This window comes from Sinocyclocheilus grahami, unplaced genomic scaffold (genome assembly GCF_001515645.1).
Source record: "Sinocyclocheilus grahami isolate Dianchi unplaced genomic scaffold, SAMN03320097.WGS_v1.1 scaffold124.1, whole genome shotgun sequence".
Classification (NCBI taxonomy): domain Eukaryota; kingdom Metazoa; phylum Chordata; class Actinopteri; order Cypriniformes; family Cyprinidae; genus Sinocyclocheilus; species Sinocyclocheilus grahami.
The window spans coordinates 362,745-388,526 of NW_015505303.1; the positions used below are offsets into that span (position 1 = coordinate 362,745).

The 25,782-nt window shown below is 38.0% G+C and overlaps 1 protein-coding gene across 1 annotated transcript in view; it reads right to left on the reverse strand.

Moving 5' to 3' along the window:
- Nucleotides 1-25,220, reverse strand: part of phka1b (phosphorylase kinase, alpha 1b (muscle)) — a 33,224-nt gene extending 8,004 nt beyond the window's left edge. The window contains exons 1-33 of the mRNA XM_016278640.1: nt 24,888-25,220; nt 23,324-23,482; nt 23,004-23,051; nt 20,954-21,122; nt 20,753-20,835; nt 20,593-20,673; nt 20,365-20,463; nt 20,116-20,262; nt 19,616-19,669; nt 19,390-19,512; nt 19,208-19,303; nt 18,946-19,053; nt 17,467-17,545; nt 17,203-17,337; nt 15,867-15,976; nt 15,634-15,778; nt 15,464-15,542; nt 15,309-15,379; nt 14,535-14,696; nt 14,361-14,437; nt 4,988-5,133; nt 4,710-4,863; nt 4,546-4,625; nt 4,401-4,479; nt 4,194-4,323; nt 2,891-2,992; nt 2,699-2,814; nt 2,569-2,613; nt 2,318-2,479; nt 2,177-2,230; nt 1,896-2,096; nt 451-810; nt 300-301 (exon numbers count right to left, since the gene is read on the reverse strand). Coding sequence (XP_016134126.1) covers nt 637-810; nt 1,896-2,096; nt 2,177-2,230; nt 2,318-2,479; nt 2,569-2,613; nt 2,699-2,814; nt 2,891-2,992; nt 4,194-4,323; nt 4,401-4,479; nt 4,546-4,625; nt 4,710-4,863; nt 4,988-5,133; nt 14,361-14,437; nt 14,535-14,696; nt 15,309-15,379; nt 15,464-15,542; nt 15,634-15,778; nt 15,867-15,976; nt 17,203-17,337; nt 17,467-17,545; nt 18,946-19,053; nt 19,208-19,303; nt 19,390-19,512; nt 19,616-19,669; nt 20,116-20,262; nt 20,365-20,463; nt 20,593-20,673; nt 20,753-20,835; nt 20,954-21,122; nt 23,004-23,051; nt 23,324-23,482; nt 24,888-24,965 — 3,546 coding nt within the window. The 5' untranslated portion in view covers nt 24,966-25,220 and the 3' untranslated portion in view covers nt 300-301; nt 451-636. The remainder of the gene's footprint in view (nt 1-299; nt 302-450; nt 811-1,895; nt 2,097-2,176; nt 2,231-2,317; nt 2,480-2,568; nt 2,614-2,698; nt 2,815-2,890; nt 2,993-4,193; nt 4,324-4,400; nt 4,480-4,545; nt 4,626-4,709; nt 4,864-4,987; nt 5,134-14,360; nt 14,438-14,534; nt 14,697-15,308; nt 15,380-15,463; nt 15,543-15,633; nt 15,779-15,866; nt 15,977-17,202; nt 17,338-17,466; nt 17,546-18,945; nt 19,054-19,207; nt 19,304-19,389; nt 19,513-19,615; nt 19,670-20,115; nt 20,263-20,364; nt 20,464-20,592; nt 20,674-20,752; nt 20,836-20,953; nt 21,123-23,003; nt 23,052-23,323; nt 23,483-24,887) is intronic.
- Nucleotides 25,221-25,782: the final 562 nt, after the last annotated feature.

Consider the following 25,782-nt stretch of genomic DNA (forward strand, 5'->3'; position numbering starts at 1 on the left):
TTTTTGAATGGGTTTTTGGTTAAAAGCCTGATTAAGACAAGCTCAAGCTTAAATAAAGAGTTGTCGGAAGCTTAATGGTGGTGACGTTTAAGTCATGTGACCATGGTGTAGTAGTTTATAGCCTTTAGCTTTTTACTTCTGGTGATTGTATTTAGGTTTTAAAATTGTACTTATTCATGAAGATTATCCTAATGAAAAAATGTCCAAGATTCATAAACATTTGTTAGTCACAGAGCTTATTTTTTTGTCATAATGCAAAAGCCAATGAAAAAATATTATTGAACCAGAGTGATGCTAACTGCTGGGTTGGCCTATAAAATACATCTTTAGATACAGCCCTACAAACAAAGCACTATTCAGCTTCAGATTAAAACCATCAAAATACACAGGTACTTTTGAATAGCTAACAATCGAGAAACATGCTTTTTGGCTAATTTGCTAATGCTAAACTGTTTGGGGCATCCTGACTGCTTGGCCAACCAAAAGCATTTTTGGTGAAGCTAGTGGAACTCGCCTTGTTCGCAATTACTTAAGACAAAATGACTTTTTCCACTCATTCTTTTTCACACACATATCTACAAAGATCATTAATATTACCTACACTACATTTAAAATGTCATACTTAACTTTGGAGCTTCACTGAACGGCACAAGCTCCACTGGGAAGAAAGTCCTCAACATAGCTAGCAACTGCTTTAGAAAGGTAGGTCATGCTGCCAAAACGGCCACTGGGGGCGCTGTCGTACATCAGCCTGCAGATGCCAGTCACGTGATCTCTCTCAAGGAGACTCTCATCAGCTCCCAGTTCTTTCTGCAGAAACAGAATTTGGTCATTTGTGCCAGTGTTGCCAACTTAGCAATTTTGTTGCTAAATTTAGCAACTTTTCAGACTACCCTAGCAACTTTTTCTTCCAAAAGCACCTAGCAACAAATGTAGCTATTTATTATTTATTTATTTGGCAGCTTTTAGCAACTCTTGATAAGTGACTCAAACGATAAAAAGGCACAATTTACCATTTAAATTACACAAAAAGAGGAAACCAAAGATGCCTAGCAGTTCACACGTTACAGAAATTAAGTTTTCTGCTATTTGCAATTGTTTAATTTAATAGTAATAATAATAATAATTGAATACTGTTATTTTTCATTTATGAGACACTTTGTTAGTAGCTTGTACCTGCGATTGCTGATGAGTTAGTACACTGTAAGGAAAATATGCAGAAAAATGGAAAAGGTGCTAGTAATTTACCAGGACATTATCCGTTATCCGTTGTAACCCGAAAACACAAAATACAATGCGTAATTAAAAATGCAGGTACAAAAACCTATGGAAAAATCAATCCAGAAAATTCCTTCATATTAACACAGTAGATTGTGCATTATTTTTTACTGCTCTTAGAGTGCAGCATACTAACTAACTACTAATAAACTGCTTTAAAGTATAAAACTTACATTGTTTTCGATAATTCAATGGATTTAAAAATAGTTATTTATATTTTACTATTATATTATGCATTTATATTGTTACGAACAAATCTAAATGAACATATATAAAATATATATGTTTTTGCTGAGATTTGACATCATTTTGCATCGTGATTACGTAATGACGTCATCACGCAATGTCATCACAGCATCATTTAGCTACTTTTAGCAACAAATCAACCTTCCTTTAGCAGCTTCCCCTGAAAATTAGTTGGCATCACTGATTGGTGCTACTGACTCCATGACTGCTAGTCAGTTGCACGTGAGAGGAATATTCTTATTCTAGAGATTATTTTATTGGACGAAAATCTATATAGTGCAAGATGAGTAAACAATATTTGATCCATTTTCCATTATTGGAAAGATATAAAAAAAAAAAAGAAGGTGTATAAACCTCCTCAAGAAGCTCACCTGATCATTGTAGAACATGTCACTGGCCATTTGTACAATCCTCTCCACCTGAATGATACCACCCACACTCTGGACATCCACCTCAGCCAACATGGTCAGCACCAGGATGGCCTCCACCAGCAACTGCCGGTATTCAGGCTGAGGAACACGGTTCAGGACTGTTTCCACATGCACGGCAAACTTTATTTCACCTGGAGTCATCTGAAAATGGTGCCATTTTATTATCATTCTGTCAATTTAAAACTGAATGCCACTTAATTTGATCTCTTAAGGTTGTTTACCTCTCTTGTGGTTGAGGATGGAAGCACAAAGCCCTCAATGGATAGCCCGTGACACTAAATGTCAAGAAAGGAAAGCCATTTTGAAGCATAACCTCGACGAATAACCCAGCTTCAGCACTCACTGTCAAGCATCCCACTCACCTTCTGCAGAATCTTCCAGACGTTCTGATAGAAACCAACTGGGACTCTGTTGAGAGCTCCATCGAGACGCCTGCGCCGAAGCCACTGGCCATGTCTGCTGTCACGCATCAAGGTGGCTCCTAATGATCCCTGAAATGACTCAATGGATGGAAGTCTGTATCTCTGGAAAACAATCAGGTTAATTACACCTACAGAGAAAAAGCTCAAGCTTGGAAAAGAAGTTAAGCTTTGTTTGCCTGTGGTCCACTTACCCCGGATTCAATATTTCCAATATCCAGCGAATGAACTGACACAGCCTAAAGGACACAGAAAAAGTGGCTGGTCTTTAACTATTGCCATCATATTGAGACATAACTGTCCTAAACCCAAGCATTCTCTCACCAATTTGATATCACCACCCTGTTTACTTGCAACTTTCACTTCAGTTTTGGTGGAGCTGGATTTGCTCATGTCTTGGATATTGACAGCAGAGCTGACCACATTTCCTGTTGAGCGCACTGGTGCAAAAATACAACTCATAAATATACAAATTCACAGAGTATAATAATGCTGGCAATGTGTGAATATATTTACCGCTTTTTTGAACTCCAAACTCTTTGCCACTGAGAATGTGAACCAGCAGGTTCTTCATCTCAGATGGGCTCATATTCATCAAACTCTCTGTAGCCTCCTCACCTAAAAAAAAAAAGAAAAAAATATATGAACCTCTTGTGCACTTAACCAGAGTACTAAAATAATATTAAAAAATAATTAGATTTTTTTAATTGCTACATTCAGCAAGGATGCATTAAATGAATCAAAAGTGACATTTATAATGTTACAAAAGATTTTTGTTTTCAAATAAATGCTGATAAATGCTGTTCTTTTGAAATTATCACCGTTTTAAGCAGCTCAACTGATTTCAACATTAAAAACAATAAGAAAAAAAAACTGAGCACCAAAACTGCATATTAGAATGATTTCTGTAGGATCGCGTTAAGACAGGAGTAATGCCTGCTGAAAATTCAGCTTTGCCATCACAGGAATAAATGACATTTTAAAAAAGGAACCAGTTCTTTTACATTTTAATAATGTTTCACAACATTATTGTTGAATATGTTTACTGTATTTTTGATCACATAAATACAGCCTTGGTGAGAGGCTTCTATCTAAAACATAAAAAAAAATCTTACCAACCTTTTGAAAGGTAGCATATTTCAATAATTGTTGAGAAATCCCTCAAATGAAGATAATTCAAAGATAATGTTACAGCAGATGAGTGAATAATTTAACAAAGTAGCTTAAGTCAATATGTGACCCTGGACCACAAAACCTTAAGTCTTAAGTCGCTGGGGTATATTTGTAGCAACAGCCAAAAATACATTGTATGGGTCAAAATTATTGATTTTTCTTTTATGCTTTTATAAAGATCATGTTCTATGAAGATATTTTGTAAAATTCCTACTTTAAATATATCAAATCTTCATTTTCGATTGGTAATATGCATTGCTAAGAACTTAAGTTGGACAACTTTAAAGGCGATTTTCCCAATATTGAGATTTTTTGCACCCTCAGATTCCAGATTTTCAAATAGTTGTATCTCGGCCAAATATTATCCTATCCTAACAATAGCATACATCAATGGAAATTTTATTTATTCAGCTTTCAGATGATGTATAAATCTCAATTTCAAAAAATTGACCCTTATGACTGGTTTTGTGGTCCAGGGTCACATATCTTGTTTTATTTCCATATCATTGCACATCGAACCAATCACTGGTTAGTTAATTCTAATAAAGTGCAGTCCTAATAAAACAGAATAAACAAAACAGTTTACTGCATGTTAAAAATGGTTAAATATTTATTAAAGGAGTTTATGAAACAGGAACTGAGATACCTGAACAGTTGAGGGACTGGGCGAGCTCTGTGACCATGACCTGAAGAATGAGGCCAATTCGGAGGCGAAACATTTCACTGAAGATTTTAGGCTGGGCTCGAATACTCATAGCCAGAAACACCATTATCTCCTGCCAGGAGCAAACAAGAGTGTCAGTGGAATTAAAATGTACAAGGTTGAGATGTGGATCTGACCCGCAGCTCTAACCTGAGTGAGAATGGCGATGGTGAGGTTGTTCTCGCTAGCCTCATTGATCAGCCTTGCCAACTTATCTGGGGGCATCGGGCTATATGGAGACAAAGATTGTAGTATGAACAGGTAAACGTGAATGTGAACACGTGTGTGTACTCACGCTGAAATAGTTTTCTCTCTTGGTTCAGGAGGAAGGCCAACTGTTAGATGTTTCTGATGAATTAGTAAATCTGAGCAGGCCTGTTAATGGAAAAATATCTAATAACCACATTCAAAGAAAATGTAGTTTAATTTACATGCAGATACAGGAAAACTGCTACTCACAGCATCCAGCTCTTCTACTTTCTTGCGTAGCATCCCACAGATCATCCGGATGAGACCCCAGTGTTTTAGGTTTCCTGCCTTTTCATACAAATCACTCAATAGTCGTCTTACCGTCCAACCTTTCCCATGAAGCTTGGTGTCCCAATCCATTCCCCTTATAAAATAAATCCCAACATTATTTCATTTCAAAACAATCCTCAACCTCCACAGTCACAGTACAGCTCTTTTCTAGGACACAGATATAACAAAACTCATTAAATGGTTCCAGTGGTACTGACTTGTCTTTGAACAGGATGTAGAGAATATCAGTCTGATCCTGTAAGTTCTGACTTTGTTTCAGCATCTGCACTAAGGCTGGGTAGTCAATCCCACCATTGTTGTCTCTGGGCAGGTTCATGGGTTGAGGGGCCTGTTTCTCAGATGCCTTCGCAGGAGAAAAAGTCATTACAGCTCTTTGTTAAATGTGGACACCTGCAATAAAGCCATTTTAACAGTTCCAGAGAGCAATTTTCCCATTAATTTTCTCCATACAGTGATTCCTCAGAAAATATTAATTTACACATTACAGACAGTGTTTGTTTTAAATTTAAAATTTTAATTTTAATATGTTTTAAAATGTAATTTGTTCCTGTGATGGCAAAACTGAACTTTCAACAGCCATTACAGTCTTCAGTGTCACATGATCCTTCAGAAATCATTCATGCTGATTTGGTGCTCAAAAAACATTTCTTATTATTATCAAGCCTGTTTCCGTCACTGAATAAAAAAAAGAGGTAATTGCGACTTTTTATCTTTAGAAAAAAGTTGACAATTCTGAGATTTAAACTCACAGTTCTGACTTTTCTCAGAATATCGTGATATAAACTTGCAGTTGAAAGTTATAAAGTCAGTATTGTGTGATAAAAAAATTGCAATTGTGAAAAAAATCTGAATTGCGAGAATTAAACTTACAAGTCTGAGAAAGAATTGCGAGATATAAACAATTCTGAGAAAAAAAGTTGACTTTTTTCTCAGAATTGCGAGGTTATATCTCGCAGTTCTGACTTCACAACAGGCAATTGCAAGTTATTAAATCAGAATTGTGAGATATAAACTCATAATTTCTGAGAACATCAGTTTTTTCCCCCTCAGAACTGGACTTTACAGTATATCTTGCAATTCAGCTTTTTTTCTCAAAAAAGCGAGATGTAAACTCCCAATTGTGAGAAAAAAAAGTCTGAATTCTGAGATAAAAACTCGCAATTACCTTTTTTATTTTTTATTTAGTGGTGGAAAGGGGCTTCAATAGAAAACAGTTGTGCTGCTTATGTGATACTTTTTTCAAGGATTCTTTGATAAACATAAGTTCAAAAGAACAATTTATTTGAAATAGTTATCTTCTGTAACATTAAAGTCTTTACTGTCACTTTTGATCAATTCTCTGCGTACTTGCTTCAATAAAAGGTAAGAAAAATTATTTCTGATTTGCTGCTAATTTGTTAGGAAGAAAAATACATTATATACAGGTGTAAACCGTTGGGTTACTTGCGTAACCCATGTTCTCTGAGTAGGGAACGAGACGCTGCATAGCTATGATGCAATAGGAACGCCCTCTGGGTGTGCCGATTGTCTGAAGCCCGTATAGAATCACGCCAATTCATTGGCTGATAGCGCGGGCGCCGCCTCGACGCTCTTATATCGCCATCTGCTCCTCAGATTTCTCTGCCGAAAAAGGCCTCTTGTCGGCAGTGCGAGAAGCTTGGCAGCAGACGCAGCGTCTCATTCCCTACTCAGAAAACATGGGTTATGCAAGTAACCCAAGACATTCTCTTTCATAGGTTCACTCAATGCTGCGTGGCTATGATGCAATGGGACCGATATACCAAACACGCCAAGGTAAGAGCTGCCGTATCTGGCCCGATGATGAACCAGATAGAATCCACAGCTGATTCAAGCGGATAAGACCCGGGAACCAGGAGCCATGTCAAGATCTAAATGATAAAAAATAGCTTCCCTAACCCAATGAGAAATTCTGTGCTTCGATGAGGCAAGCCAATGGCGGCCAGCATCAAAGCATAATAACAGCTGGGGAGATTTTCTCCAATGGCTAGGGTGGTCCACATAGAGCTTCAAAGCTCGGACAGGGCAGAGCATGTGAAGTCTCTCATCCTCGCCTGAAGCAAAAGGAGGAGGATGGAAAGAGTGAAGGGTGACCACCTGAGAGTGAAATGATGTGGACAAAACCTTGGGAACATAGCCTGGCCTGGATCGTAAGGTTACTTTGACCAGACCCGTGGCAAAGTCCATACACATCTCACTGACAGAGAGAGCTTGCAAATTCCTGACTCACTTCAAAGAAGTTAGTGCCAACAAAAGAGTTGTAGATGCCGAACTCCACGCATAAACGCGGAGACCAACTGATGTCTCTCCAGAGGGACTTCATCCAACTCTCTCTGAGCGGCGATGACTGCAATATAAACTCTCTGGGTAGTAACAGCCACTCTAGCCGCAAGTTTTTCAGACCTAGCGATCTGCCAGGACCTTGCTCGCTAATCTAAGCGCTCCAAAGTTTGCTACATTTGCGATCAGAAGCCAAAAAAGCTAAGTATAATATCTGTGATAGCTAAACATGTTGCAAGAGAGGCGTCACCACCAACATGACAAAGCACTTTAATTTAATAGATCGTTAAAGATCGCGAAAACGATTCAGTCACCAACGTGATTCTATTCCTAAATCACAATGATTCGTCTGTTTCATTCCTCAACCTTTGAGTGTGCGATCAATGTTGTGATAACTTGGTTCATCCGTGCAGCGTACAATCACACCAGTGTGATTTGAACATTTAAATCTGCGTTCGCGCTGCCATTGACCTAAAGAGAGCAGCTGTCTGTCATGAATGAAACAGCCTCACAGTCTTTTCAGCCACACAGTATCATTATTTCTGTTACAAACATTCAAATCACAGAAGTACTGGGATAAAAGTTTATAGTTCAGATATAAACTGTGTGTACAATATGTATGGTAGCGATTCAAATAGAGTAAATCACCTTTTGAAAGTAATTTGACACTTCAAATGAAGATTTATCGAATACATTGTTACGTCAGTAGGTGGCGAAAAGGGGCTGTTAAAATGTATTTATCTTTGAATCATACAAGAGATTCGTTCAAGAACACTGATTCATCCAGTAATGAAACAAGTACATCTTGAGTGAGTCATTTAATCATTAATTCATAAATTACATGTGATTTTGTTTAGTTGTCTAATGTTTTTTCTTCAGAATCATGAGAGAACCACAACTTCCATTGGGGGGAAAAAAGATTTAGCTATTTTGCATACAAACAGCTCTTAAAGAGTACATTTTCAATTCATTGTATTCAGATTTTTGTTCATGGTATTCAGCTCCAATAAATGGTTTGCAAAAAAAGAAACACAGGATAAATGTTTGATATCATTATTTAATCACATTGGAATCGAAACTGGGAATCGAAAAGAATCGGAATCGATAAGCAGAATTGGAATCGGAATTGATAAAATTCAAACAATACCCAACCCTAGTCAAAGCTTGTGACATATAAACGCGCACATCAAATCGATCACTTTATTTAGTGTTCATGTAAACAATACATTCAGATTCATCAATCGGAATGAATTCAGTCCGATTTAAACAAAAGTTGTGCATGTAAATATAGCCAGAGAGCCATTGTAACCATTTGGTGATGGTGAACAGCGTCCACACTGACCCCTCTCCGAAGAAAGAGGGGGTCCCGCCATTTTCAGAAGGCGCGAAAGCAACTGTGCGACACCTTTAATAGACGAGAGGCTGGTCCTGTCAAGCAGATCCCTAAGAGTTTCATCCACCAAAGGAACTGCCTCATATGAAGCAGCCCAGGGGCAGCACAGGGGAGGCTGCAGCCATGAGGCCCAAGAGCCTGCAACAAGTGCTCACAGAAACATGATGGCCTAGCTTGAACCGTGCCAAGCATGCGTTGGCTGGAATTCCAGGCAGGAGCCAAACAGGCCAGCATCTGAATGGAATCCAAGTGAACCCCCAAGAAAACAGCCTGTTGAGAGGGGATTAGAACACTCTTCTTGGCGTTCATTCCGAGGCCAAGAGACAGAATGTGGCAAAGGAGGACATCCCTGTGGTGACACACTAATTCCCTGGAGTGGGCCAAAATGAGCCAATCGTTCAGGTAATTGAGTATATGGATGCCCTGGAGCTTCAATAGGGCCAGAGCAGCATCCATGCACTTTGTGAATGTCCTTGGTGCCAAGGCTAGGCCAAAGGGAAGAACCTTGTACTGGTAAACCTTTCCCCCAAAGGTGAACCTGAGGAACTTCCTGTGATGCCGAACGACCTGAATATGAAAATAGGCATCCTTCAGGTTGACAGTGACAAACCAGTCTCCCGCTCGAATCTGTGACATAACTGTCTTGCGTGTCAACATCTTGAACTTCCCTTTGTAAAGGGAGAAGTTCAGTTTGCGAAGGTCTAGAATAGGGCATAGGCTGCCGTCAGTCTTCGGAACTAGAAAATAGCGACTGAAAAAGCCCCGTTCTACTTCCGCTGGAGGAACCTCCTCTATCGCCCCCTTGAGGAGAAGTGAAGATAGTTCCTGCTGTAGAATAGAAGCCTCTGAGGCGCTGCTCACTACAGTCAGGTGAACCCCGTCGAAATTGGGGTTGCAACCGAATTGAAGTGTGTAACCAAACTGAACTGTGCGGAGAACCCAAGGCGATATCCCTGGTAGATACTTCTATTCGTGAAAGAATTGTGATAGAGGAAGCAGAGTGTTGCAGTCTACAGGACATACCTGTGTTGGAGTGCCGCGATGTAGAGCCCTGCACGGGCCTCAAATATACAGTGCTGTGAAAAGACTTTTGCCTCCTTCCTTCCTGTTTTTTTTTTTTTTGCATATTTGTCACAATTGAATGATTCAGATCATCAAACTAATTTTAATATTACACAAAGATAACCAGAGTAAATACAAAATGCAATTTTGAAATAATGATTTCATATTAAGAGAAAAAAGCTGTCCAAACCTGCCTGGCACTACATGAAAAAGTAATTGTCCCCTAAATCTAATAACTGGTTGTGTCATCCTTTGCAGCAACAACTGCAATCAAGCGTTTGCGATAACTGGCAATGAGTCTTTCACATTGCTGTGGAGGAATTTTGGCCCACTCTTCTTTGCAGAATTGTTTTAATTCAGCCACATTGGAGGGTTTTCGAGCATGAATGGACTGTTTAAGGTCATGCCACAGCATCTCAATCGAATTTATGTCCGGACTTTGACTTGGCCACTCCAAAACCTTAATATTGTTTTTCTTGAGCCATTCAGAGGTGGACTTGTCTTTTTATGAAATGCTGTGTTGGTTTTACGCCAGATGTAACGGGACACACACCTTCCGAAAAGTTCAACTTTTGTCGCATCAGTCCACAGAATATATACCCAAAAGTCTTGGAGATAATCAAGATATTTTTGGCAAATGTGAGCCTTTGTGTTCTTTTTGGTCAGCAGTGGCTTTTGCCTTGGAACTCTCCCATGGATGTCGTTTTTGCCCAATCTCTTTCTTATTGTTGAATCATGAACAACGACCTTAATTGAGACAAGTGAGGCCTGCAGTTCTTTAGATGTTGTTCTGGGTTCTTTTATGACCTCCTGGATGAGTCGTCGTTGCGCTCTTGGAGTAATTTTGGTAGGCCCGCCACTCCTGGGAAGGTTCACCACTGTTCCATGTTTTCTCCATTTGTGGATAATGGCTCTGACCGTGGTTCGCTGGAGTCCCAAAGTCTTAGAAATGGCTTTATAACCCTTTCCAGACTGATACATGTCAACTATTTTGTTTCTCATCTGTTCTTGAATTTCTTAAGATCACGGCATGATGTGTTGCTCTCTAAGTATGCTTCACTTTGTCAGACAGGTTCTATTTAAGTGATTTCGTGATTCAACAGGTCTGGAAGTAATCAGACCTTGGTGTGGCTAGTGAAATTTAACTAAGCTTTCTAAAATAATGTGGTTAATCACAGTTCTTTCATGATTTAACAGATTTTTCACATAGGGCCAGGTAGGTTTGGACAGCTTTTTTCCCTTAATAAATGAAATCATCATTTAAAAACTGCATTTTGTATTTACTTGCATTATCTTTGTGTAATATTAAAATGTGTTTGATGATCTGAATCTTTTAAGTGTGACAAATATGCAAAAAAATAAGAAAAACAGGAAGGGGGCAAAAACCTTTTCACGGCACTGTAGGTCCTAGCCCGGCCCTGGCCCGAGATGCCCAGGCCCTGGCCCGGCCCTTGTCCGAAAACTTATCAGAATTCTTGGCCCTAGTCTGACCCGACCCCATCTTTTTTCCCCTTCTCCCAAAACAGCTTATACTACTGTTTCAGCAATTAAAATAGTTCAGTTTTGTATGTAATGGGAAAATTATTATATTTCATTTCATTTTTTAAGTTAATTTAGAAAAATGTTTGGAGCATTTTAATGTGTGTTAAATGTAAGTTTTAGTTTTTTTAAATTACGACCAGGCGGCCAGCAGCAGACAGTGAGTTGATCATATGTTTGATCAATTTAGCCTTCTCAAATCATCACGACTTGCCTAAAATAAAATCTATAGATATAAAACCATTTAAGCATATCACAATGTTAGTTTAAACGTTTAACCTAGATAAATACATGCTGTTAGACTCATATCCAATCGTTTGTGCGGAGAGGAGCTAAAGTGTGCTTTACAGGACATGGAGGCGCCAGCACGATCACTTGCACTGGAAATAACTTAAAATACGCTGTCATTTTTTGCTCATAAAGGTAAGAGTAATACATCATTCGAAACTGTAAACTTTTATTTGTGTGCATTCACAATATCAACAAAATGTTGTGCTTTTATATAAAAAAAGAAAACAAATAGGATGTGATGCCATCTCGGTCTTGAATAGGAACACTTCACAAAAATGAACTGAAACTCAGCGAATGCTTGCCTCACAGACTTGATAAATATATATAGAAAGCTTTAAATTACTACTTTAAAATGAAATAATTAAAATCTAAGACTTTCATTATAAAATCCGTAAAGATGCCTTTTTCTCTAAAGGTGCTTCCAATGAGGAGATGGCGAGTCAGAATCAACTTAATCTTTGCGACACGGACTCAGAAAACACTCATTTAGTAATAAATAATTTTAATACATTAAAAAATAAATAAAAAAAATTCAGCACCATAATTGATGGGTCTAAAAAAATAGAGGAGAAGCCTAAAACAGGCCCGATGCCCGGCCCGCGTCTGAGCTATGACATGAAAATTGATCCAAAGCCCAGCCCTAGGGGTGTAAATAAGTCGGGGCCTGTCGGGCCCAGGCTGAAATGCAGGGCTCTACCGAGACGGTCCGGTGGGGGTAACATCGTCCACCATGCAGGAGAGCCCCTGGCGTCCTGATGCAGGTTGTGGAAGCCCACAGGGACCGATGTGAGGGCCTGGTCTGTGACTGGTACAGGGTCTGCTGGCTCTGGGAGAGAACCGCTTGTGTCTCCTATCATATGAGCAGCAGGTGACAAAGGAACAGGAGGTAAGGCGAGAAAGCCTGGTTCATCTCCCATCCCCCACGCTGAAAGAGAGTGAGGCTGAGTGATTGCTGCACACCAAAACGCACTGGGTGGCGGACGTGACAGAACTGCATGAGGAGAGCGTGTTAGAGGCGGGCAGACACGTTTGAACGGTCTGGCCCAGCCTCGTAAGACGAGAGAATCTCTCCTCCTCCTGACATGCGAGTCAGGAGCGACTCGATGGAGCTGAAGCAATGGGTCTGTCAGACCGCTTCAGCTCAAGCCGCTTGCGGGGTCGCCAGGGAGGAAATGGGTGGCTGCGGGCTCCCCAGGCCGTGGGGGATGAACCGGGTCGCTGCTCCTACTGGCGGTCTCTTTCCTGGGCAAGGATGTGAAGGGGTTAGAGGCCTCCCGCACTCTCCTGGGCATAAACTGCCTGAGGGCAGCTCAAAATTTTTCAACCACAGAGTTGACTGCCTTCCCAAACAGCCCAGACTGAGAGATGGGGCGTCAAGGAGAAAAACGTTCTCCTCCTCACGAATCTCTGTGAGATTAAGCCACAGGTGGTGCTCAGTAGCCACCGAGCCTGCCACAGAACACCCCATAGCACGTCTGGTGTGATTGGTGGCTCTCAGGGCCAAGTTTGTGTCTCTGCAGAGCTCCTTGCCTCTGGAGTCAGATCGCCACCCTCGTCCATCTCCTTAAGGACATCCGCCTGGTAGGCTTGGAGAGGCCATAGTATGAAGGGCCATGCCTGCCTGACCAGCTGCCATGTAGGACTTTCCGATAAGGGTGGAAGTGGTCCTACATGGTTTAGTAGGAAGGAGGGAACGGGACTTCCAGGAATGAGCCGAGGATGGCAAGAGGTGCAAGGCCAGCATATCCTCGATAGCCAGAATGCCCCACAGAACCCACTAGGTTGGTGAAGTCAGCGGCTTCCACGTTAGTAAGGCAGGCAGAGAATGGCTTCTTCCATTATCTGGAGATCTCATGATGCAGATCACTGAAAATAAGGGCAACTTTCTCCAAGCGGGCCCTTGAATTTGGGCAGCTTAAAAACCACTCGTCGAGTTTAGACGACTGGGATTCGGACGCAGTGGTGTACAAAACAAAACCCGAAGGAAATCGCATTGCGCACCTCCGTGCTAGGGCATAAATAATAATGTGTGAATTCAACTGGCGAATCCGCGTGCTCGGGCGAGAGAGGGAGAGAAAGGGCGAGGCCCGTCTGCTCACTCTACATCGCCTCAAGCTCCACATCCGAACCCCAGGTCACGGATTCACGGAGAGCCTCTGCGGCCTCTGGAGCGCAACAGAGAAAAGCGAATGACTCCTTTTCAAAAATCACGAGCCTAGTATGGAGGGTTTTGAGATGGAGGTTTTCACAATATTTGCATTTAGAAACGCCATAAACCGCCTTGCGTGCATGTGAAATACCCATACACTTAACACACTTACTGTGTGGGTTGTTACTTGCAATGAAGCGAGAACACGGCGACTGGCAGCAACGATAATCCATGGCACTTCACCGCAAGGAGAACCCATGGCACTTCACCGCAAGGAGAGTTCCACTATAGCATTCACTGAAGTGCAAAGAAGAAATCTCAACAAATACGATCCGAAATCGGGCCAGAAAAACCGCAACAGAAGGGCTAAATGGCTGCATTGTGAAGGCAGAGAAATCTGAGGAGTAGATGGCACATTCGCCAGTTTAAGGATGGCAACATAAGAGCATCGAGGCGGCGCCCGAGCCATCAGCCAATGAATTGGCGTGATTCTATAGGGGCTTCAGACAATCGGCACACCCAGAGGGCATTCCCATTGTGTCATAGCTGCGCAGCGTCGAGTGAACCTATGAAAGAGAACTTCAATATACAATATTCAACCTTCAATATATAATATGCAATCACCTAACATCCTTTAAGTTCACTATAGGTCTATCTTGGAAGGTTTACACCTTATTATCAGTTAAAACTGTTTCTGTGTAGGAGTGAGTGGGATTTTTACTTCTGGAACCTGATAAAAAAATCAAGCATACAATTTGGAGAGCAGAGACAGCCAGATGATTCTTCTAATTATTGCTTAAATGTTCACAGTGAAAGCCTGTAATTTTGTGTTATCTACCTTTTCTTTGTTATCCAGCAAATTAAGGTTTGGTGCAGGAGAACGGAAAAGTTTAGTTGGAAGGTACATGTGAACATCTGCGGAGAGGTTTAAATAAAATCATGAATTATTTTTGAGCATTTGCAAAGGCAACTGTTCTCTGAACAGCGTCAAAATGACTGTCTAAAAACTCACTGTGTATATTAAGCTCTCTGGCTTTGTGCACCAAAGACACCATCTCCCGAGTCTTTTTGGCTGCTGCCCTGAAGCGGCTGAGGCCTCCTTTAGTGGCACTAATGAGACTCTGCTGAGGAACTGCCAGCAGCTGGTCCAGATACACAGCCAGGTCATCCACTTCTACACACACACACACACAATTAAATAAAAACCTCAGAGGATTGAGCACGTTTTCTGTCACTTTTGAGAAGCAATTGAGTATTTCACCACGTGTCAATATATAAAACTGTCACAGCAGTTACTGCTCCATCACAAAATTACCTCTCAAGCCTCCATCCGCCCATGCAGCTACGCAAACTGTCTGACAGAGTGACTGTCAACTGCAGGCCACACATTTCAACAAAAAATGTCATGCAGAAAAGGGAAAAACTGCAAGTTAACAGCCAACAAACCCCTGGCAACTGACTTAACCATCCAAACAAAAATGTTTGTTGGTAACTTTCCAATAAAATAAGAAGAAAATGATTAAATCTTTCAAATGGAAGTCATGCTGTTCTGAATCTTTATTACATTCTTGTGTTTAACACAAAATAAGATATTTTTTTTATATTTTGAAAGTCAGCAGCAACAATGGACCCAATTGACTTTCAGTGAATTTTTTCAAAACATCTCCTTTTGTGTTCCACAGAAGAAAGTAATTTTTCTCATTTTTGGATGAACTATCCCTTTATGCTTTTAGACTTTTCAAGAGAAAAGCTCATTATTCATGCTGCTAGCTGGTGGCTCACTCACCACAGTCCATAAATGTAAGATGGGCACAACAGGAGGTGTCAAGAAAAGCAGAAAGTTTCCCAGTCTTAACCCTTGAAATGTAAAACTGATTTGATTTTGGGCTGCTTTAAGTATGTAACAAATATTGAATGTGTTGACCGCTTTAAATATGTTACCTTGCTCCTCCAAAGTAACCGTCCTGTAGTTTTTTCAAGGTTGCCAAAACAGCAGGATCAATTTGCTTGTGATCATCAGCTACAAAGGACAAAAACAAAATGAGTCTTTCAGAATGAGAAAGCTGCAGTCTGCATATTGTATGTTGACGTTGTGTGTTGAGGACACTCACTGAGCATGCTGTGTGAAATTGGGAAAGTAATTGTGGGTCGGCCTGTAATCCTCCAGCGAGAGCAGAGGTAGGAGAGGTCGATACGGAGCATTTCCACAATCATGTGATTGTCCAGGGCCATATAGAACTCATGATGGTCAACAAACTGGACATTTGATCAGAAGCAAAACCAGAAACTGAGTACATATTCAAATAGATACCAACAGCAAATTAGAATTCACACATTGACATACTTGAGGTGTGAAAGTAAAGATTGTGTTACGAATAATGTAGAATTTGGAAGTTCCCAGCACACCAATTCGCCGGTATGGCCGTCCAGTCAGTCCCAGCCTTTGGTTGCGCCCTGAAAAAGGCAAAAACATAGTAAAATCCATCAGTCGCTCTGTGTATTTTGTTTCTCTCTCTCTCTTAAAAGGTGAATTCCTTCGAAAATTCTGTTCATCATGACACTGTATCCCTTCAAGATAATGAACGTGGATGGGAACCGGCTATAAATCTCCAAAAAGGCATCATAAAAGCATCAAACAAGTAGTTCATAATATTTGTGCAGTATAATGCAAGTATTTAATAGCTTTTGCTAGAGGAACAGGTTGAAATTGTTTTTCATTGTTTGCTGAAAATCTTTCTGTGGTCGCCATTCACTTACTTTGTATGCAAATGAGGTCCTTTTTCTTCCGCAGAAGTTTAAAAACTAAATTGAATCAACCTTGAACTGACTTGAACTATATAATGCCACTGTTTTCTTCTGTATAGTTGCTCATACCTGAATAGGGGTGGGCGATATGACCAAAATCTTATATCACAATATGAGTCATTTTATTTCACGATAATGATATATATCATAATATAGTTATTTTTGCTTTAAATAAGGTCTTTATGATATCAACATTTTTGATACCATAGAAATTTCATAATTCTTGTCACCAGTGTCAATATCATTAAAAAAAACTAATACTAGCCTAAAAAAACCCTCAAGCTCACTTAAGACAAGTAAACAATAAATAAGTGTAAAGTAATCAAATTAATAAAAACACTGCATATTCTTCACAGTGTAATTTAAATATATTTCCTCTAATTAAAGTTACAAAAGTGATTTAGTCAAGAGCAGAGAGATTTTCTCTCTTTTGTTGTTTGATTAAAATGAAAGACAGATAGCAGGAATATTAGACTGCTGTTACTTTAAGAGCTGCCCAGATCCAATATACTGTAACAATATAATGTTTTCTTTTTTAGCTGTGACCATGTAGCACAGCAACGTCACGTGAGTGTGTCTACCAGTATCACCCGCCCCAATCCCTGAATTGAACTCTTTTCCAGTTATTGAACTCTTTTACAGTTATTGAACTGAACTGATATTGAAGTGTTTTCAATCAATATTGAACTGACAAATGACACTATCCCTTTTTTTAGAAATGTTTTACAGCAGAATTTGTCTCATATTTGAAGAATTTCACATCATTGATTTTTTATTTCTGTTTATAAGTTGCTTTGAAACTATTTGCTATGTATGAAGTTCTATATAAATTAAGGTGACCTGAGTTCTTCCCTTGATTTCTACCCTGAGCTCACCTAGTCTGGCATAGATGTGACTGAGGACTCTGGAGGGCTGAACTCGGATTGGGTGAACGTCCTCCAGGGTTTCAGCGTCAATGCCATGGCTCTGCAGGAGCTGTTTAATCTCATCGTTTTCTGCCAGGAGAGACACTGAAAACACAAGAATGGAAAACGGCCAGTGTAAATATGGTGAGATGGAATACTTATGTAATATGCAACATCAAACAGGTTTCTAAATTGATTAACCCAGATTAAGCTACTGTCAAACATAGGTCTTACCTTGAACCACAACATCAGGCTTGGGAACAGTGGAGAGGCGTCTATTGAGAGGATCGATTTCTCCAGCAGCTAAAAACCCCTATAAATTCAAAAACAATCATGATTTCACATTTACAGATACATACAGATCATTATATGTTTTCTCAGCTTCACAGCCACAAGGTAATTGATGCATATGTCAGTCTCAACATTCATGTGCAACTGTAGTTATTTATTTAGCAAACATGTTTATTTAAAGCAACCTACAAAATAAAATTCACAAACAATGCCACAATAAACAATATCTTCAAAAATCACGCTCCTTCCCCAAACCAATAATTTATCATTAAACAAATAGGTTTTGAGTATGATGAATTGTAAATATATACAAATGTATATGATCCATCTATGGAACTTAACATATTATTTAAATAAATATATTGTATTGTATTAAATATGTGCTATTTTTCAAAAGTCTGGGGTTGGTAATATTTATAAGGTGTTTGAATAAAGACTTTTATGCTCACCAAGGCTGCATTTGATCAGTAAAAAACAACAATATTGTGAAATATTATTACAAATTAAAAAAACTGTTTTCCATTTTATTATATTTTAAATATATTTGTCAATGGCATTGTCATTACTCCAGTCTTCAGTGTTACATCCTCACAAATCATTATTTTATGATGATTTGACGCTCAAGAAACATTTCTTATTATTATCAATGTTGAAAACAGTTGTGCTGCTTAATATTTTTGGAGAAAACCTGATTTTTCAGGATTCTTTGATAACTATAAAGAACATTATTTATTTGAAATATTTGTAACATTATAAATGTATTTACTGCCACTCTTGATCAATTTAATGCATCTTAACTGAATAAAAGTTTTATTATATATTACGTATAGTATTATATATAGTATTATAAAATTAGAAGTATTTCTTTAAAAATACCGTATCGACCCTACTTGGATGGTAGTGTATATATAAATAAGCATACATATACAGTGGGGGGAAAAAGTATTTAGTCAGCCACCAATTGTGCAAGTTCTCCCACTTAAAAAGATGAGAGAGGCCTGTAATTTTCATCATAGGTATACCTCAACTATGAGAGACAAAATGAGAAAAAAAAAATCCAGAAAATCACATTGTAGGATTTTTAAAGAATTTATTTGCAAATTATGGTGGAAAATAAGTATTTGGTCAATAACAAAATTTCATCTCAATACTTTGTTATATACACTTTGTTGGCAATGACAGAGGTCAAACGTCTTCTGTAAGTCTTCACAAGGTTTTCACACACAGTTTGAAATGTTGTTGCATGGCACTCCCTGATTTAAATAATTCCATTGAACTGTACTGAAGAGATGAGCAGGATGAATGAGTGGAAACAGGTGTATTTCATAAGAGAGACATAATGTCACGGCCTCCAGAAACAGACTGAGAAACACGGCAGTGCAGCATTACCATATAGAGCGATCTTTGTGGAATTTACTGTACCTCTGCCAGCAGGTTACCCAATATGTACAGAGACTGGCCCCATTTCAGTGGACACTTGCCTACTGGCACTCTCTCCACGGTGTGAGGATTAACATACTCTTCATCAACCTAGATGAAATGACACACACACGGTGAAAGTCCATTTTTCCTTTGGAATAACCCACAAAGAAGCACTCAACCAGGAAGCTGGTTTTATCATAACAGTACAAAATCCAGTGCTTTAGTGTCAAGAGCAAAATAACTAAGTGTGTCCATACTGTACCTTATCTGGAGGAACACTATAAAGCTCAGGGACCAATCGCAATCCATTCTTCCCTCTGATGAGAATGCTGTCTAAAGCCTCTCTGTACTCCTGGACCTAAATAAGAGAGGAACAAGCAAAGCATTGTTTTCTAAATAGAATACTTGGTTATTTATTGAATGTCTGTAGTGAATTGTCTCTACCTGTTCTGGACTGTTGATAAAAACACCATCCAGGATGAGGTATGTCCAGAACAGTGGCCATTCACACTCTATGTTCTCGAAGAGCTTCAGCTCTGATGACTCGTAGTACAATCGATTGGGGTCCTTAGAAAAGAATGATTGTGTGGGAATAAGCTCCATACAAAAGACAACCACACACATAGACGTGACATATTTTGTCTGACAAATTGTTCAAGCTTGGTTTTACCTCTCGGGGAGTTTTATGTCCATCTCTAAGAAAGCGACAGCATCCATATCTGCCCTATGAGACAGTACAGGGGTAAATAAACACTAAATAACTAAGGTGTTTGTCAGAAAAAATAAATAATAATTTCTATAATTAATTAAAACTAATGATAAATTGTACTTTAAACGTACATAAATTATATATAATATAATTTTTATTTCATGCAAAGTATTTAATTTTTTATGTAAATGTCTTGAACTTTAAATGTCAAGTTTTCTTAAAAATGTGTAATCATTATACCTGTTTAGTTGAACAAATTAATTGTTTCAACAGTTCAATGGCACATTTTTCATTTTGTTTGCATAGTTTGAATGCAGTATTGTGTGCTTCATTTCATGTTTTCTATGAAAAATGTACGTCAGGCAGACATTTATGAAACAGAAAATATGACACGTGTAAAAATCTGATCACTGATCGCAAGAGATTTACTGATACCCAAATCTGAAGACAATGGTATTCACCTGAAGTTTTGAAATTATTTCTTCTTTGGTGATATTAACAATGTTAATGTCCTCGACTGCAAATGCAGGATAAGAGATGATGGACAGAACCCCAGCATCTACTTCTTTGGATGTCGATGCCCTTGGCAGCATGGAGCTGAGAATAGACTATTGTAAAGGTTTCAAAAAGAAAAAAAAACATTATGTTACTTTTGGGAGGCATGAAGGACGCTGTCATCCTATGTGTAACATCATAAATGAGTTTCTTACTTGGCAGTGCTGAATGTCATCGGCTAAAGAGTGTACAACGGACTCTGGGCCGCCCTTGGCACCGAAAAGGTTCAGTCCATCCAAGGCCTCCAGAGCTGCCTGAATAAACATGCAGCAAGAGGTCATGTTATTTTATCACATGGAGATCATTATTTGACACTTGCTTGACATGTGAAACCAATTCTTAACTGACTATGCAATTTATCACTAAAAATTTAAATATTTTACCTTTGCCATTCCAATAGAGCTGGCATTTATCTCAGGGATCCCTGTATTCGTCTTGTCTCCTCGTTCCCACATTCCAAAATCCTGAGAATCATTTACACTCTTAATATTCATGGAAAACATGTAAAATCTTTCTGTATCAGAACAGCATAATGGTGCTTACCGCCACTTTGTACGCAGATTCAATGTAAAAGATCAGATTCTGGACAACATCGACCTCATCACGGGTATAAACAATTTTAAGCCCTGTTCCACACAAGACAATGTTCAGGCAATTAATTAAAAATGCACTCTGATTCCATAACACAAGGCATTATGCTGCATGTCAGAAACTTTACTTTAAAAGTGAAAAGTTAAAGTCAACCTGATGCTGTCATTTGGGCCAGAAAGAGCAGGAAGATGGAGGTGGCGTCCACCTGTAGATGACCCCATTCCTGATCACCAACAACAGTGGCACAAGTTCCTGTATGGTATTTAGCATGAAGGCAATCTTTGGTGCTTTTGCTGTACTTGAACTTCTCCACCTTATCCAGCTGAAAATTAAACAGGCTCAGAGTTACTGGACAAAAAGTCTTTGTTTCTATGACAAGGCTGGTTCACGTGCAGCATCATCCTTGAACAGAACTGTAAACCAGGCAAAATGTGTAATTCTTGCTTTTTATAATGACAGCAAATAGGATAAATATATTTCTGTCATGACAACTCTCAGAGGGATTGGCATGGTAATGTACATGTCAATGTTAATGTATTTGGTCTTGGCGGAATAGATCTGCTACACTGCTGCTGCTGCGTTAGAGCAAGTACAGAGACTTGTTACTGCCAATACATCCACAACATGCTGCTGTGAGCATATAAGAAATATTGCTGCTGCAAATATGACATACATGAAATAACCCCCATATAGCATACATGAATCACCTCGTAGCAGATCTATACAGGTGGAGCTGGGGAAGGTGGAGGGTTTCTGAAGCAAGCTGCAACTGCTACAGCAAGCACTAGTCATATATTTGAATGTTGAGCAGTGAGCTCATTGGCTACCGATACAGAAGAGAACCAGTCAGCTGTGCCATGAGATAATGATGTCATTAGGTCAGATTGAGTTAGATCTATCGAATTGCATCATCTAGAGTTTCATGCCAGAACTCTGTATATACTGTATATATATTTGTTGTATATATATATATATATATATATATATATATATATATATATATATATATATATATATATATATATATAGGGACATGAGTGGCATTTTCTATTTGTTCCATGCTTCACAATGCACTAATTAACATTTCTGTCACATTTCTGCAACATGGAGCCCACATAACATCATTCATCAATAGTGTGTATGTTTTCATTAATCTGTTTCCTAGGTTTATGTTTAAATTTTAAATTTAAATTAAATTTTATATAGCTTACTTATATTTTTTGTTTATGAAGAAACACACACACACAAATAACTATAAACAAGCTATCACAAGATTTTGAAACAGTCTTCTGTACAACAGCTAACCACCATAATGCACTCTAAAACTTAATAAGCTATTACACTCTGAGAGAAAATGAATTGCCACAAAGTAATTAAGTAATGTCTCACAACTATAATGGGTTGCCATTTGATAATGAGTGCAGACTGTCATTCAGATCAAAAACAAATTATATTTAAAAACTGTTTAGAGAAAATTCTGACTGTATTCATAATGGTATTGTATTATTATATAATATGACCTGATTTTATCTAAAAAAAAAAAACTAAAAAAAACAAGCACACTAACACTATCATTCAGTTGTTTGGGATCACTAGTTTTTAATAGAAAGGAAGAAATGTATACGTTTATTCAGCAAACACACATTAAATTAATCATAATGACATTTATAGTGTTACAAAACATTATATTTCAAATAAATGCTGTTCTTGCTAACTTTGTTGATCAAATAATCCAGAAAAACTGGAGCAATGGCTGCTGACATTTTTTTGCGAAAATAATGTGAAATATGTAAAATAATGTGAAATAAAAAGTTGTTTTTATTTCACATTATCACTATTTTACTGTATTAAAAAAAAAAAGAAGATCATAAGAGCACAATGGACTTTTTTTGAAAACATGAAAAAATCTTACTGACCCCAAAATTTTGATCATTAGTGTATGTTCTTCTTAAAAAGCAAATTCATTTGAAACGATCACCATAATGATGACTCATTATTTACAGCAAAACATTATCTATTCTACACTGTATGCTTTAGATATACTGAGCAAGATAAGCTGGGCTGGGCTGGTCAGATTTAATCAGAATGTGTTCTGACTCTTTGGAGAATTAACTAATAAGAAGTGTGGGAAAGCATGGGCTTATTAATGATTTCTAAATATTTATTTGCATATAACGGAATGAGATTTGTTGTTTGTCTGTACCTGTCTGATCGTGCACTGCAGTAATCCTCGCATTAGTTTGACCACACTCTACAGGGTGAGAAGAGACACAGAACAAGAGAGAGAGATAGAGAGCAGTGAGCCTTGACTGTGACCTTAAACTCTCCATCTGGTATGACCATGAAAGAAACATGAGCCAAATGATTTGCCCTCTGGCATTTTACATGGTCTCCCAGACACAAACACTAATGAGCAGAAAATAGTACATGTCTTGGACATGGTCAGACATGGTCTCTAATGCCCTTTGACAAAATTGTATAGTTTTGTTTGTATCTCAACTCACTACGTATGCAAGAACCGACCTGCTCCAGTTCATAGGCTTTGGCTTTGTCTTCATCTCTGTCTGCATTCTTCCTGTAGGCCAGACTTAGAGCCCACACAGACAGGATGCAGTACACATTGTCTCTAACCCAGGCGTGAGGTAACGTCTCATCTCCTGGGAGTAACCCTGTCACCGGATCCTGCAAAATATCATAAGGAAGCATATATATGGCATTATCCTGAGGGTCTACCATACTCAAATCAAATATATTGATTGTATATGGGACAATTTAAAGTGTCACCAATGGCCTGGCCTATGACATTTAAAGCATATGACACTTTAAAATCTATGCCTGTATTTTAAATCTTTATAAATTGTTCATTTGCACAATCCTGTTGCATGACGGAAATAACAAATAATGAATTCCAATAAATATTCTCAAATGCTCAGTAACCAAAGTCAAACTGTAAACTATGAGAAAAAGAAGTGTGCATAAATTGTATTGGATGTGCACTTGTAGTGTACTTAAAATCCTAAAAATATATATATATTAAATGTACTTAATATGTATAAAAAAATTGCTTAAAATGTACTTAAGATAATTTCATATTACTGAAATAAATGGCCACCTTAATGTACATAAAGAAGTGCATATTCATGACTATTTTTCTCACCATCATGTCATTCCAAACCTGTAAAACTTTCTTCTGTGGAGCACAAAAGGAAATATTTAAAAGAATGCTGATTACTAAATAATTTCTGTTTCCATTGACTTCCATTGTATGGACAAAAAATAAAATGGAAATCAACTGTTTGGTTATTAACATTCTTCAAAATATATTATTTTGTGTTCAGCAGAGGAAATAAACACATACAGGTTTGAAACACCTTCGGGGTGTGTAAATGATGACAGAATTTTAGTGACCTGACCCTTTAAGTGCACTTAATGAACTTTGAATTATAATTTGGACTTTTAAGTACATTTTAAATCACTGTTTTAATAATATTTTGTCATGCTTTGAAGTACACTTATTTTCTAAATATAAAATACTAAAGCACACTTAAAACTTAAAATTACACTTAAAGTTAATATATTTTGAATGTACAAAATTACAACTTCATCATTACAATTGCGTAATTATATATGTATTTAAATACATAACATACAAGTTTAAAAAAATGACATTGAAGTATATTTTAGTTTGCCATAAATGTTTGTCAGTATATTCACCAGTACACTTTAATCACATTTCAAAGATAGCCTTATAAAATTACATATAAAAATGCATTTAAGTCCTACTTAATTGGCTAAAAGCACTCTTAAATTCAACTAATTGTGTTTAAAATGAATATAAACTATATTAACATTACATTCAGTTTGCACTTTAAGCGTATTATTTTTAAGTGTATTATTTGCTTACTTAAAAGTATGCTAAAGTGTAGGCCTACTTCTTTTTCGCAAGACTGTTACACTGCCATTTCAATAGATGTCAACACTGCACGTGTGTGTGTGTGTGTGTGTGTGTGTTAGTTTGTGAACCAAGAGCAACACAACACGTGCTGTTCCCATAAAATCAGAGAAAGTGAGATGATTTTAGACTCACCTGGTGACAGAGGATTGTCTGTTGCAACATTCTGGCATAGTTGTCGAGTTTCACTCCGGAATTACTGCGACTTCTCATTATGGTTGCTCTCTATAAGCAGTTTATCTCTACAATCTCACTAGCAGTTTGAGTTTAGTTTAGCTGCCGGTGGTCCAGTATCAAGTGTAAGGCAGGCAAATGTCAAAGCCTTAAGGACGAGTTGTTCAGTAGTATCTGTTACATCAGATGATGTAACTGGTGTTGAGGCGCACCCTATCTTATATTTACAGGTGCAGTTTTCATCCAATATTGAAATAAAATCAACAGTATAAATTAAAATAGAATAATTTTTTTTTAAATAACATAATATATACCTATAATGCAGCACACTGAGCAAAATTATGCCATATCCACATCTTGTTGACATTTAAAAAAAAAATTTAAATTACAGTTATGAAAATGTTAACGAAAGGGGTTACATCTGAATATTTTCACTCACACACACACACACACACACACACACAGACTTGATTTATTTATTTCCCAAATTCCAGTGACTGCTGTAAAATATGAGACTCCAATGTTTCAGGACACAGAATAGAACACGTTTTATTGCTTATTTGGGTTTATGCTTTATATTTTAACATTAACAGTTTTTTTCCAAAGGATTGTTAGATGGTAGTGTTTCCTGGCATAGCTATCCAAAGACAACATAGCTGTTAAACTATATCTTATGATTTCAAATCTGTGTTTAACCTCCGATCTCAAAGTAAAAAAGAGGTGATAAAGTCTGATTTTGTGGTGGCTGTGCTTTAAAAATACATTTGTATAATCTTAATTCAAGTGCTAATTGAATTTTGAGAAGTCTGACAGTGATTAGTGTTGAGTGCTACTGGTTAACCCTGCCTGGTTTAAA